The 13,784-nt window shown below is 43.2% G+C and overlaps 1 protein-coding gene and 1 pseudogene across 10 annotated transcripts in view; both read right to left on the bottom strand.

Annotated features, from left to right (window-relative positions):
• Positions 1 to 13,784, bottom strand: part of POLQ (DNA polymerase theta) — a 103,723-nt gene that overhangs the window by 75,297 nt on the left and 14,642 nt on the right. For 8 of the 9 annotated variants that reach the window (XM_079766685.1, XM_079766686.1, XM_079766687.1 and 5 more), the window contains 2 exons: positions 12,793 to 12,939; positions 3,783 to 3,995 (listed from right to left, as the gene is read on the bottom strand). In XM_079766685.1, the coding sequence (XP_079622811.1) occupies positions 3,783 to 3,995; positions 12,793 to 12,939 (360 nt within the window). The remainder of the gene's footprint in view (positions 1 to 3,782; positions 3,996 to 12,792; positions 12,940 to 13,784) is intronic. The other variant, XM_079766688.1, reaches the window with a different exon arrangement.
• Positions 7,199 to 9,164, bottom strand: LOC307094518 (autophagy-related protein 9A-like; annotated as a pseudogene). Its single transcript has one exon. The product of its transcript is annotated as an autophagy-related protein 9A-like (transcript).

Below are 13,784 nucleotides of genomic sequence, written 5' to 3'. Positions count from 1 at the left end.
CCTTCTATCTATGCTCCGGCTGGAGCTTTCAGTCTTCGCTCCAGCCGGAGCGCCACTTCTGTAGCTCCCTCTGCCCCCCGCCCTCCCCCTCATAGCAGGTGTCCCACCCCGCCTGGCCGCTCTGTGCCTGCATGCGTGCTGCCCAGAGGCCCGGAGCGGCTGGGCAGCGGGGCCGTCATCTTTGTTGGGGTTAATTTGCATACTCACTCCTGATTGGCTGTTGGACATTGTGGAGTGCTGGTGGGCATTGTGGAGTGATGGTAAATTTGCATATTTCTCTTTTATTAATGTAGATGTGCTATTGATTTATTAATATTAAATTCACAGTCAACAGTACTATATCTCATGGCTGAACAAAGCTTATCTAATACACTTATTTCCCCTATACAGCACATCACAGCCTTCTTGCACTTAGGAACACTAGATAATAACTGTATTTCAGGACTATGCTTGAGGGTCAAAAAGTTAAGTCGCCAAAAAGCCCAAAAATGTAAGGCTGTGGCACTAAATAGACCATGAAAATTATGCTTGTTTACAGTGTGAGAGCCAAAGAAAGAGGGCAGAGAGCCATGTGTGCTTCCAGACACTCAAATTCTTCATGGCTCTGCACATATCCATGAAAGCCCAACAAGTGTTGATTTGGGGGTTAGGAATAAATTTGAGTAAGTAAGCAAATTCATAAATATGAGATCCACCAAATATGAGGATCAACTGTATTTAGGGACCTCATATGGCAAATCAAGTTATTCTAAAAGTCACTTCCTCGGTATACTGCCCAGCTTTTTGTGCCCAGAATACCCCACCTGTTTTCCCATTAAGATTGTCCCTTTTCTCCTGGATATGCAAATTTCACTTCAATAGCCACAGAACTGTTTGCCTATGTATTTGAAATTTGGTATAATGTTGAAGTCAATAAACTACCTCCTACAAAAGAAAGATAAAGTAACAGAGAATGTTCCTTCAAATTTTTATTTATTTATCCTTATTATTGAAAGTATTACAGATGTCTTTAATGTTTGCCATTGTAATTATGATGTGTTTCTGTGTGGGTCTTTTTGGGTTCATCTTCTTTGAGATCTCTGTGTTTCCTGGGCTTGTGTGACTTTTTTCTTTACCAGGTCAGGGACGTTTTCTGTCATTATTTCTTCAAACAGGTTTTCTAGTCCTTGCTCAACTTTTTCTCCTTCTAGCACCCCTATTATGCAGATGTTGTTATGTCTCTTGGTGTCCCAAAGCTCCCTTAAAGTCTCCTCTTGCTTTTTAATTTCTTTTTCCAATTGCTGCTCTGAATAAGTATTTTTTTCCTACCTCATCTTCTAATTCGCTGATTTGGTCCTCAGCTTCTTCTAGTCTACTGTTGAATACTTCCAGGATATTCTTTATTTCAGCTATGTCATTCTTCATTTCTGCTTGACTCTTATTCATTGTTTTAACCTCTTTTTTCATGTTGGTATAGTTCTCATTAAGTTTCTTATAATGAGTTGCTTATAGTTCTCACTAAATTGTTTAAGCACCCTTATAACAATTACTTTGAATTATTTATCTGACAAATTGCTTGCCTCCATTTCATTTAGTTCCTTTTCTGACGACTGCTCCTTTTATTTCATTTGGCGGTTGTTTCTTTGTCTTCCCATTTTAGCAGTCTGGTAGTCCGGAGTGCTGTGTGAGGCAGGCAGGGTCATGGGGCAGGTCCATGTGTCCAGAAGTGACTGGTTGCACCTGATTGCAATGGTGGGTCCAATCTTCCGGTGACAATTGATTAGGCTCCTGGTCACTGTGGCAGGTCCATGCACCCAGGGGCATCAGGTCATGGCAACCGGGTAGTGTCAGGTGGCAGGGCCATTTGTACAAGGGTGCTGGGTGAGGCACAAGCAGTTGAGGTGGCAGTTTCATGCATCTTAGGGCATTGGGTCATGGTAGCAGGGCCAGGCACACTATATCAAGGTAGTGGGGGCCAGTTTTCTAGGGGTACCGGATTGAGCATGCTGGATAGGTCAGCAGGTCCCTATGTCCAGGCGGGCCAAGTGTCAAGGTGACAGGGCAGGCTGGGCGCTGCTGGTGGATTGCTCTACTGGTGGAGGGGATAACTGGACACTGCTCCACTGGTGAAGAGTGCCATCAGGCAATGCCCCATTTGTGGAGGAGGCTGGCTGGACGAGGCACTACTCCGCTGGTGAAGGATGCAGGCCAGGCGCTGCTCTGCTGGTGGAGGGGGAAGGCCAGGTGCTCCACTCACAAAGGAGGAGGGCTGGGCACCCCACTCGCCAATATGGTGGGGGTAGGCCGGACACTGCTTGTCAAGGCAGCTGGGGGGTCCGCCAAGGCACACTGAGATGCTATGTCTGGTCTGTGTTCAGGGGGCTTTGGGTACCAACATTAGGGCCAAGAGCATTTGTCTGTGGCCTAGGAGCACTGGGGCAGGGCTGCTCCTCACAGCCTCCTCCCTGGAAGACCCTTTGGAGAGAAGCATGTGGAGAGAAGCACGTGGCCAAGCAGCACGTGGCAGCCAGTAACTCCTCTTCCAGGAGCATCCAAACCCACCCATCTCCCCCCACCTGCCCCCTCCCTTCCCACCCACATAACACTCACACACAGGCACCTCTCACCTGTTCACACTCTCACCCTCATTCCAGTCCTGACCACCACCATGTTCCGAAGTGGATGTCCAAAATTTCTTTAAAGTTAGAAGACTCATAACAATTCAGTCACACCCAGAATAATGTAGGATGTTAGAAATAATATATATATTACATATTATTATAAATAATAATAATAATAATACTATAGTGATTTTTAATTCCTCATTGATTAAGACAAAACTTTCACTAGGACTGCTGGTAACATTATTATTACTTGCTGATGCAATGTAAGAAACTGAAAACGTTTTTAGAGCCAGCACCAATTAAGAGAGGAAAAGATGGTATGTACAGTTTCTATTCCCAAAGTGTGAGAGTGCTTCCCAGCTCTCAGCATCTCTATTTGAACTCTCTCTTAGACCTAAACAGTACTAATATCTATGAACATTACTCCTTTCACTCCGGCCGATATGGCTCAGTTGGTTGGAGCACTGTCCTATACACCAAAAGGTGGCAGGTTCAATTACTGGTCAGGGCACATACCCAGGTTGTGGGTTCAATCCCCGATGGGAGGCAATCAATCAAATTTACTCTCTTATATCAATGTTTCTCTCTCTCTAAAATCAATTTTTAAAAAAGGAAGAGTCCGGTTGGCATAGCTCAGTGGTTGAGTGTCAACCTATGAACCAGTAGGTCATGGTTCAATTCCCGGTCAGGGCACATGCCTGGGTTGCAGGCTCAATCCCTAGTGTGGGGCAAGCAGGAGGCAGCCAATCAATGATTCTCTCTCATCATTGATGTTTCTTTCTATCTCTCCCTCTCCCTTCCTCTCTGAAATCAGTAAAGATATATTAAAAAGAAAAAAATAGAGAATTGGACTTCATCAAAATTAAAGAAAAAAGGAAGAAAATTACTCCCTTCATTAACACTAAATAAAAGACTATACTGGAAATTAAACATATTCTAGCTAATGTGATAATTCACTTGATTAAGATAATACTGAATCATTTCACAGTATATAATACAAAAGAAAATCTTAATTCTACCTTAGTAGAAAATCAATGGTTGACAATATATGAAAAATTACTTATATTATTGGTATTAAGTAAATCCAAAAGGATGATATTAGTGTGTTGGATAACAAACACAGCATAATGAGAACCGGGTTGCCATTATGGGACTAATCAAATTTAAATTCAAACTCACCTACTGTGTCTACTCCTTTCCTGCCAGCACGACCAACCATCTGCTTATAAGTAAGAATATCTAGAGTTCGACCACTGAAAATAGGAGTCCGAATGATTACACGACGTGCAGGTAAATTCACCCCAGATGAAAGAGTAGAAGTTGCTGCCAAGACTCGAATCTGACCTTGACGGAAGGCTCCTTCAATGATATCCCTCTCCTCAAAAGTAAGACCTAAAAAAAGGAAGTTACAATAACATGCACAGATGGACCTTGAACAACACAGGAGTTACAGGCACAGACCCCACACGCAGTAGAAAATCCATGTTTAACTTTTGACTCCCCCAAAATTCCTATTGTTGACTAGAAGTCTTACTAATAATATAAACAGTCAATTAACACATATTTTGCATGTTATATGTTTTTTATACTGTATTATTACAGTAAAGCTAAAAAAAGAAAATGTTAAGAAAATCATAAGGAAGAGAAATACTTTTATAGTACTGTACTATATTGATACCATAAGTTTACATCATCTGTTTACAAGATGAATTGTCTGTCAGTACCTATATCAATATTGTCTCATATGATACAAAACACTGTAGATGGTATATGTATTAGTAACACTAGACATCAAAAATGAAAGATGTGCCCAGCCAGCATGGCTCAGTGGTTGAGTAACCTATGAACCAGGAGGTCATAGTTCGATTCCCAGTTGGGGCACATGCTTGGGTTGCAGTGTGGAATATGAAGGAGGCAAGCCAATAGATGTTTCTCTCATCATTGTTGTTTCTATCTCCCTTTTCCTCTCCCTTCCTCTCTGAAATCAATAAAAATATATTTAAAAAAGGAAGAAAGAAAGATGTAAGCCTGGCCAGTGTAGCTTAGTGGTTGAGCATCAAACCATGCACCAAGAGGTTACTGGTTCAATTCCCAGTCAGGGCACATGTCTGGGTTGGAAGCAGGAGGCAAGCCGATGGGTATTTCTCTCTCATCAATGTTTCTATCTCTCCCTCTCCCTTCCTCTCTCTCTAAAAATCAATAAAAACACATTTTTTAAAAAAATGAAAGATGTGAAAAAGAAACTCATTTACTTATAGGTATAACAATTCATGCTCTGATAATAAAGCAGCAGCAATACAATTGTTTGATGGCAGTCTATGATTATACTAGATACAGTAGGTCCTCGGGTTATGTCAGAGATCCGTTCCTACGGCAGCGACAAAATGCGATTTTCGCCGTAAGTTGGAACCCACCTACATAAGCACCTACCTCACTCACATGGAGCACATGCACAGCAGTAATAAAGTGAAACAGTAAAAAAAATTTAAAAGAAAGTTAACAATTCCTGACCTTTACTTGTGGTAAATAAATAATAAAAAACATAAAGCACATATGTACATATGTCGAAATGACGGAACTTTTTTTTTATAAATAAATGGGAGATGGCGACATAACCATGAAACGACGTATGTCGAGTCCGACGTAACCCAAGGACTACCTGTAGTCTAGTCTGCACACTAATAAGTGAACTGTTATAAAATTTTTATGGCATATAGTAACATAGTCATAAGACAGTAGAAACACTATTATAGTTTTTTTAAACCGATTACCTATGATAATAGCCTGATACACATTAGCATATTGTACAGTAATGTAATTTTTAAAGCATTTATAAAACAGTAAGAAAACTAACACATTATTAATTTTACATTATATATCATTCACCTTATGCCTATGTAAGGACAGGCTATCATTTCAATACAAGTCTTGCTCATGATGAATAATCAGGCAATGAAGATGACCCAAAAACGTCTCATACAGTTCCTGTCACACAGTTATTATATTTTCACATGAAGACACTCACACACATACACAACAGATAAGTTCATTCAATGCATGGCATGATGGTTATTTATTATTCATTAAGTGGAAGTGGATCATCATAAAAGTTTTCAATCTCATCATCTTCACACTGAGTAAGCTGAGGAGGAGACGAGGAGGGGTTGGTCTTGCTGTCTCAGAGGTGGCAGAGGCAGAAGAGGTAGAGGAGGTGAAAGGGAAGGCAGAATAACTTTACAGAAATACATTGTAGTTTCTGACTTTTTTGCTTTTCATTTCTCTAAAAATGTGTCTCTGTGGTACCAAGCCTTCCACTGTCTGCTTTAGTTTCAGTGCCCACACCATAGAAGGGCCCATGCTGTAAAAGAAGTCAAAGCAGTCTTAATACCTGGAACCCTTCTGCCAGGTGTCTAATGTCAGTTTGTTTCCTGGCACTGCTTCTTTATGTCTTCTTCTTCATCTTCTGGCACTGGTTCGGAAGCACTCATCTCCATCAAGTTATCTTCAAGATACTTAAAACTCTTCACACACACACCCCGCCCCCTTTTTTGGCCATATTCACAATCTCTTTCATGGTTTCTTTGATTGGTTCTGTCATAAATCCTGTGGAGTCATGTACAACATCTGGACAGTTTTCTCCAGCAGGAATTTATTGTTTTCAGGTTAGATGGCTTTCACAAATTTCTCTGTAACAACAATAGCATCTTCAGTGGTGTGATCCTTCTAGACTTTCATGACGTTCTATCAGAGTTCTCTTCCATGGTGTTGATAGTTTTTTTCCACAGAGTACCATGTGCAATGAGCCTTATAGATCCTTACTATCCCCTGATCAGGAGGTTGAATTAGAAGCGTTGTGTTTGGGGGGCAAGTAGACCACAACAACCCATTCAGTGTTGAACTCAGGAGTTTCTGGCTGGCCAGGGACATTGTCTAATATCATAAGAATTTGATATGCTCCCAGGGGCCTATCTAAAAAATTGGACAAGGTAGAAAAAAAATGTCCATCCTGCTCCTGTAATTTAGAAACTATCCTTAGTGTCAAAAGATAGGGTGAGAGGAGCTGGGAGCCAGGGCCTCTACGCCAACGCAAATCAAAAGCTGAACAGAAGGGAAACAAGCGAACAGAACCAGAGCAAGCAGCTCACATGCCAGTGATGTGCAGGAAGGGAGGGGTGAGCAGGCTGTCGCACTCAGAGAGAACTGAGGGTGAGGTAAGGGCCACAGCCTGAGCTGCTCATCTGTCCAGGGTGAAGAGAGGGAGGCCACAGAGGTTGAGGGCCCAGGCCCAATATCCCCACTCCACAGTCGGCACTGGTTGGCAGCTACTGTGGTAGACAGTTCTCTGGAGACTCGTAAGGGTAGATGCAAAGGTAGCAGTACTGGGGCGGGGCTGGGGACCAGTGTCTAGCACCACACTGAGCCAAGTGGGTTCTGGGGATGAGGCTAGAGTCCTGTGTGCTCTGGTTCCTAGGCCCCCAATTTCTCTCCTGGGTCTGTGGTGAGCCCAGTATTCGTACCTCTGTTGGCCAGGCACGGACACATAAACACCATACACATGGAGCCAGGCAACACTCAGAAAAGCCCTCCATGGCAGGTGGACGGGAAGGCAGGGCAATAGATACCTCCATCCTGGGGCATACGGACCCTCCCCAGCCTTGTCTAGACCTGGTGCACCTGAGGGGAAAGCTCATCCTCTGAGCCCTCTTCAGGAACGGGCTCTGGGTGCCTTGATGCTGACTGTCCATCTTCAGTCCACTTGCCAAGGGGCAGCCGAGAGAAGTGAGAGGGAGCCTGGGGCACTGTGCCAGGATCTGTGATGCCCCCATAATGTCTCTGGAAGCCCCCTTGCAGGGCAGTGGTCTCAGATGCTCCAGGCTGGGATGCAGCAGCACAGGGATAGCTGACGGAGAGGGAGGGAGGTCGGGGGTGCCCGGCACCCTCTCCTCCCTCTTCAGGAGCACTCACCCCACTGTCATCACTCTCCTGGCGGTGCCACACATTCCTCTCAGGTTCGGCCTGGGCCTGCTGCTTGTGGAGCTGGTGCATGCAGAGGGCGTGCAGGCTCATCTCAGTGGATGTATAGTCTGACAGCACCAGGCTCTGCAGCTGTCCACACACTGCTCCAGGAGCTGGCTGTCCTGGCATGATACTGGGCCTGTCATGGTACCGGGAGCCCGGCCCGTGGAAACTTGACCAGGTTGCAGAGGGGAGAAGGAGCACAGGGCAGAGACGACTTCAGTCCTATGCCTGGAACCCTGCAGGCCTCTGGGAAGTGAAGGGCCACAGCAAGATGAGCCAGCTACCACATTTGCAATAAGGCTCAATGGCTCAGACTGTAAGGACTGGATGGACATAGGGCATTTTCAGGGAGTAGACCCCCTTGGGCAAGGCCAGCAGCTACTCCATCCTGCTGAACCTGCTCCTTGAGGAAACTCAGGAAGGCCGTGCTCTCACGTGGTGACTGCCAGCCAGGTTGGTGATGGCAAAGTGCATGAGTGACAACTCTGCTGTCCCGCCTTCAGCTTGCTGGTACACTGAGGCCTCGGTCTGACCAGCGGATAGCCTCTGGGGATGCCCATACTGGCAAACATCCATCTGGGCAAAGGAGCAGGTATCTCCAACATCAACGACCTCCACAGTGAAATTGCAGAAGAAGTCTATAATTTCCAGGGCCCGAGGACGCAGGCAGAAGATGAGGGTAAGGGGTGAGATAATGGGGCTCAGTAACTCCTCCAAGATGAACACTGCCTCGTACTGGAAGAGCTGGGCAAACTCGTTCTGGGTCTGCGAACAGTGGGCATTACCCCGCCAGTGGTCAGGCATGTAGTGGATGTGAGTGAGGATCACACGGAGCAGCTGCTCAGGGCAGAACATCATGTGCTGGTCCGGGATAAAGGACCTGCACATGGTCACAGTGACCCCCCGGAGTGTGACAGTGGTGAGGACGTGTTCCACAGCTAACACATCTTCGTCGTAGATGGTGAGGACAATAAGCACAGCCAGGATGGTGCCAGCAAAGGCACATCGTTGGCCAGCAGTGTCAGCAGAGGTGACAAGAAGCAACTCATGTACTTGGAGGCTGGCTTGTAGCCACAGTTCAGGCGGGACTGCAGCTCATGCTCCAGCTCGTTGAAGTGGCAGAGGTAGCAGTGGCCATAGAGTGACCAGAAACGTGCTCCCAGGGCCCCAGACTCCTGCTTCAGCACCTCAGCATAGCTGAAGAAGGCACAGAGGGTCTGCCAGATGAGGATGAGGGGGCACAGCGGGAAGATGGTGATGCCAATCCACAGGATGTGGTTGCTGAGGCGCCGGGCCAACTCTAGCTGTTGCCCCCGCCCCCCCCCCCCCACGTTTGTACTCAACCTTGAGGCTCAACTCTTTGAGAAACAGAGTCAGGTCTCCAGAAGAGGATCAGCTCAAAGTTGTACTTGAGGCCACAGGTGAAGAAGACAACCTCCCCCAGGCCAGGCAGGCGGAAATGCAGGGGCAGGAGAGATTTGTTAACCACTGGCATATAGAATTGCCATAAAATTTAAAATAATATATACTCAAAAGCCACAAGATCACTTTTTACTGCAAAATCCAATTTACTGCAGAGACAATCTGTTCACAAGGAGATGATTAGTGTTATAGGCATTTTTAAAAATATATATTTTTATTGATTTCAGAGAGGAAGGGAGAGAGAGAGAGAGATGAAACATCTATGAGAATCATTTATTGGCTGCCTCCTGCATGCCCGCCTACTAGGGATCGAGCCCGCAACCTGGGCATGTGCCCTTGAACGTAATAGAAGCCGGGACCCTTCAGTCCGCAGGCCAAGGATCTATCCACTGAGCCAAACCGGCTAGGACGTGTCACGGGCATTTTAAGTGCTCCTCACAACACTTGCACAATAGCAACAGGAGGTGGTGATGAAATTATTACATTAGTACACTATGTACTACAGTTAAGTTTATGCAGTTATGATTTAATATTTTATCTTTACGTTTGTTTACATTTCTCTCCACTACAAATGGTTTCCTGTATGGTCTAAAAGTGTTTCTGTGTGTTAAGTTTTGATAAATTTTAACTTTTACAATAGATGTGTGTATTTTTTATGATAGTAAATGGACTAATACTATTATTCTATGTATTAAAATATACTATATCTAAATATATTTCATGCATTCATGACATATCTGTTTCATATTTTTTGATGCATGTGTTTCTATGCTACATAGTTCATCTGTGAGTTTTTTCAAATTGTTACAAATTTTCAAAAAATTTCCAATATATTTATTGAGAAAAATTTGCATAGAAGTGGACACATGCAGTTCAAACCCGTGTTTTTCAAGAATTAACTGTGTATATATGTGTGTGCATATATGTATGTGTATATATATTTAAAAATTTATTTACATATAGCATGATAAATAAATTGAAAAGGTTACATTCCTAATCTTAAAACTATATATTCTTTTTTTTTTTTAATATGTTTTAGCTCAACCACAGAGCCACATCAGCTGGGCAGAAACTATATATTCTTAATCATATCCTTAGCACATATAATCATGGAAAGATCACTTCCTGAAAGAAATTATTTAATTCAGTGACTATCATAATCTTTGCAATTTTGACAATCTATGTAGTTAATTTTTAAACACTCTAGCCCTCTCAAAACACAATATGACAATATCTAAAACTAATTTTATTTTGATACATGTGTAAGAATATTTCCGTACTCCTGAGATAAAAGAAGATACTCAGAATGGCATAAAATTAGGGTAGCAAGAACAGTAGTCTCCCCTTATCTGAGGTCTTGCTTTCTGCGGTTTCAATTGTCTGCAGTCAACTGTGCTCTGAAAATATTAAATGGAAAATTCCAGAAATAAACAATTCCCACATTTTAAATTGCAAGCTGCTCTGAGTAGCATGATGAAATCTCACACCATCTCCCTCCACCTGCCTGGGATGTGAATCATCCCTTTGTCCAGTGTATCCACACTGCATACACTACCTGCCCGTTAGTCACTTAGTGGCCATTTGGTTATGAGATTGACTCTCAGTGTTGTAGTGCTTGTGTTTAAGTAACCCTTATTTTACTTAATAATGACCCCAGAGCACAAATGTGGTAATGGCAATTTGTATATGCCAAAGGGAAGCCATAAAGTGCTTCCTGTAAGTGAAAAGGTGAAAGTTCTCCCCTAATAAGAAAAAAGAACTGTACAGTCATGTGCTACGTAATAACATTTCGGTTAAATGACAGACCACACATACGATGGTGGTCCCATCTATAATAATTAAAGCGTAATATGCTAATCAGACCGGACAACTGGACGACATTCTGGACGAAGCCAGGGCTGCGAGGGCCAAGACCCTTGTACGAATTTCATGCATCGGGCCTCTAATAAGATTATAATGGAATTGAAAAATTCCTATCACCTAGTGGTGTCATAGCACAACACATTACTCACGTGTTTGTGTTTGTAGTATAAACACTCCTACTGTGCTGCCAGTCATATACAATTATGTACAGTACATAATACTTGATAATGATAATAAATGATCATGTTACTGGTTTATGTACTTACTATACTATACTTTTTGGTATTATTTTAGAATATGCTTTCTATTTATAAAAAACTAGTGGCCCGGTGCATGAAATTCATGCACTGGGGGGGGGGGGTTGTTCCTCAGCCCGGCCTGCACCCTATCCCATCTGGGACCCCTCAGGGGATGTCCGACTGCCAGTTTAGGTCCAATCCCCGGACCTAAACTGGAAGTCAGACATCCCTCTCACAATCTGGGACTACTAGTTCCTAACCGCTTGCCTGCCTGTCAGCCTGATCACCGCCTAACCACTACCCTCCTGGCCCAATTGCCCCCAACTGCCCTCCCCTGCTGGCCCGATCACCCCCAACTGCCCTCCCTTGCCGACCCGATAGCTCACAACTGCCCTCCCCTGCTGCAACCTGCCTCGTCCGCTGGGACTCGCCTCCTCTGCACAAGGCGGCAGAGACACCAGGACTGGCCTCCTCCGCACCCCGTGTAGCCGCGGGACCCCCAGGCCTCACCACATGGAGTGGCCGCCGGGCCCCGCCTCTGCTGTGCACGCGGCCATCTTGTGGTGGCCATGTTGTGACATCTTAGCGCGTGAGGGCCACCTAGGCTTTTATTAGTATAGACAGTTTACTGTTAAACAGTATGCCAAGTTACTCCAACAGCAGCCTCATAATCTCATGTTTACCGCATCTCTTGATTGCATCATTTTATCTTGTGCTTGATTTAATCTCATGTTGTTTTATAGATTTAGTGTAGCCCAAATTTAAAGTGTTTATAAGTCTACAGAAGTGTGTGAAATTAGAAGTGCCTAGTAATATCCTAGGCCTTCGCAGTCACTCATCACTTACTCACTGACTCACCCAGAGCAACTTCCAGTCCTGCAAGCTCCATTCATGGTAATAGTGTACCATTTTTTATCTTTATAGCATATTTTTACTGTATCTTTTCTATGTTTAGATATGTTTAGATACAAATACTTAGCACTATATTACAACTGCCTAGCATGCTCAGTACAGTAACATGTTGTACAGATTTATAGCCTAGAAGCAACAGGTATTACCATATATCCTAGGTATAGAGTGCACTCTATGATGTTTGCACAACATCAAAATTACCTAATGACACATTTCTCAGAATATGTCATTAAGCAGCACATAAGTGTATGCTGAGGTTGCTAAGATTTACGGTAAGAATGAATCTTCTATCCGTGAAACTGTACAGGAAAAAGCAACGTGTGCTAGTTTTGCTGTCACATCTCAAATTGCAAAAGTTAAGGACACAGTGTGTGATAAGTGCTTAGTTAAGCTGGAAAAGGCATTATATTTATAGGTGGAAGACAAAAACAGAAAACGTGCTCTGATTGAGGGCAACATGTTGCATCAGAAAACAGTCTGTATGAAGACTTTAGCAAGGGATTCCTGAAACAAGGGACACCAACACATTTACTGCAAGTAAGGTTTACTACACAGATAAGTAAACCTAACCATATTTGTTTTACTCTTGCTCAATCTTAATCATACAATTTATTAAAATGAAATCTAAGAGTATTAAGTGCTGTTAATAAGAAATCAAAGCATGTTAATACAAAAATGAAGAAACTGTGAGGATTTTTGAAGGGGGCTTCTTAACAGATTATAAATATGGATACCTGCATGATGAAATGCTACTCCCCATGGTACAGTTTTTTGTAATATAGAGTCCAGTCCTGAAGGCAAATGTTTTAGCTGATCAATCACTTCAAGGAGGCCCTTTTGTTCCAGTATCACTGGTGAAAGTTCAGATGATTTCAGCAATCCTGTCACACAAAAACATTATCAACACTGTCCACCTCTGTCTGGACTTCTTTGAGTGCTATCTGCTTAAGTCATTACAGAGCTAAACACCGGGGCGATGGTTCTTAAACTACTACATATAATAATTACCTTGACACCTTTTAAAAATACTGATGACTGGCTCTCACCCCTGGACACTGTGATGTCATCGTGTACAACCTGGACATGAGGAATTTTAAAATCTCCCCAGGTGATTCTCAAGTTCGCCAACGTTTAGGAAACACTGGATTACAGTGGGATCGAGCCCACAAGAGGGGACCAAAGGAACCAGCTGAAGGAAGGAGAGGATTGTAGATAACAACTACCACACAGAGCCTAAAAATCAAAGTCCTTGCTCAAAGTGCGGCCCACCAACCAGCGGTGTCAGAATCACTTAGGAGCCTAATTCTATGCGACAATTTTTCTGGCCTCTTAGGCACCAATGAAATAACTAATCACATTACCTTTTGTTGTTGCTTCTGTGTAAACTTTTCCCTAGTAAAACCTTAACTTTCTGCAGAAACTGTTTTCTTACAGAATTTCCCAGAGTTTTGGATTTCTGAAGTAGTAAAACTTCTCATAAAATACATTCTTATTTTTTAAGCTTTTAGATTACCTTTTCTTAAAATGTTGAGGACCCACAAAGAGTTGCCAAAGTTTTATTATGCTGACAACTAATTTTTTTTTAAATTATCATTGATCAATATTTTTATTTCAAAAGTCACTTCAACAACATTTTAAAAAATTACTAGGGATAATTTCAGAATTTAAACTTCAGCTTTATGAAAAATGTGCAGCCTGCCTTTACTTTTCTGGGGTTTCATCAAGT

This window comes from Cnephaeus nilssonii (assembly GCF_951640355.1).
Source record: "Cnephaeus nilssonii genome assembly, chromosome: 3".
Taxonomy (NCBI): Eukaryota; Metazoa; Chordata; class Mammalia; order Chiroptera; family Vespertilionidae; genus Cnephaeus; species Cnephaeus nilssonii.
The sequence above is the reverse complement of the archived record's forward strand: the minus strand, read 5'-3'. Positions and strand labels throughout refer to the sequence as shown.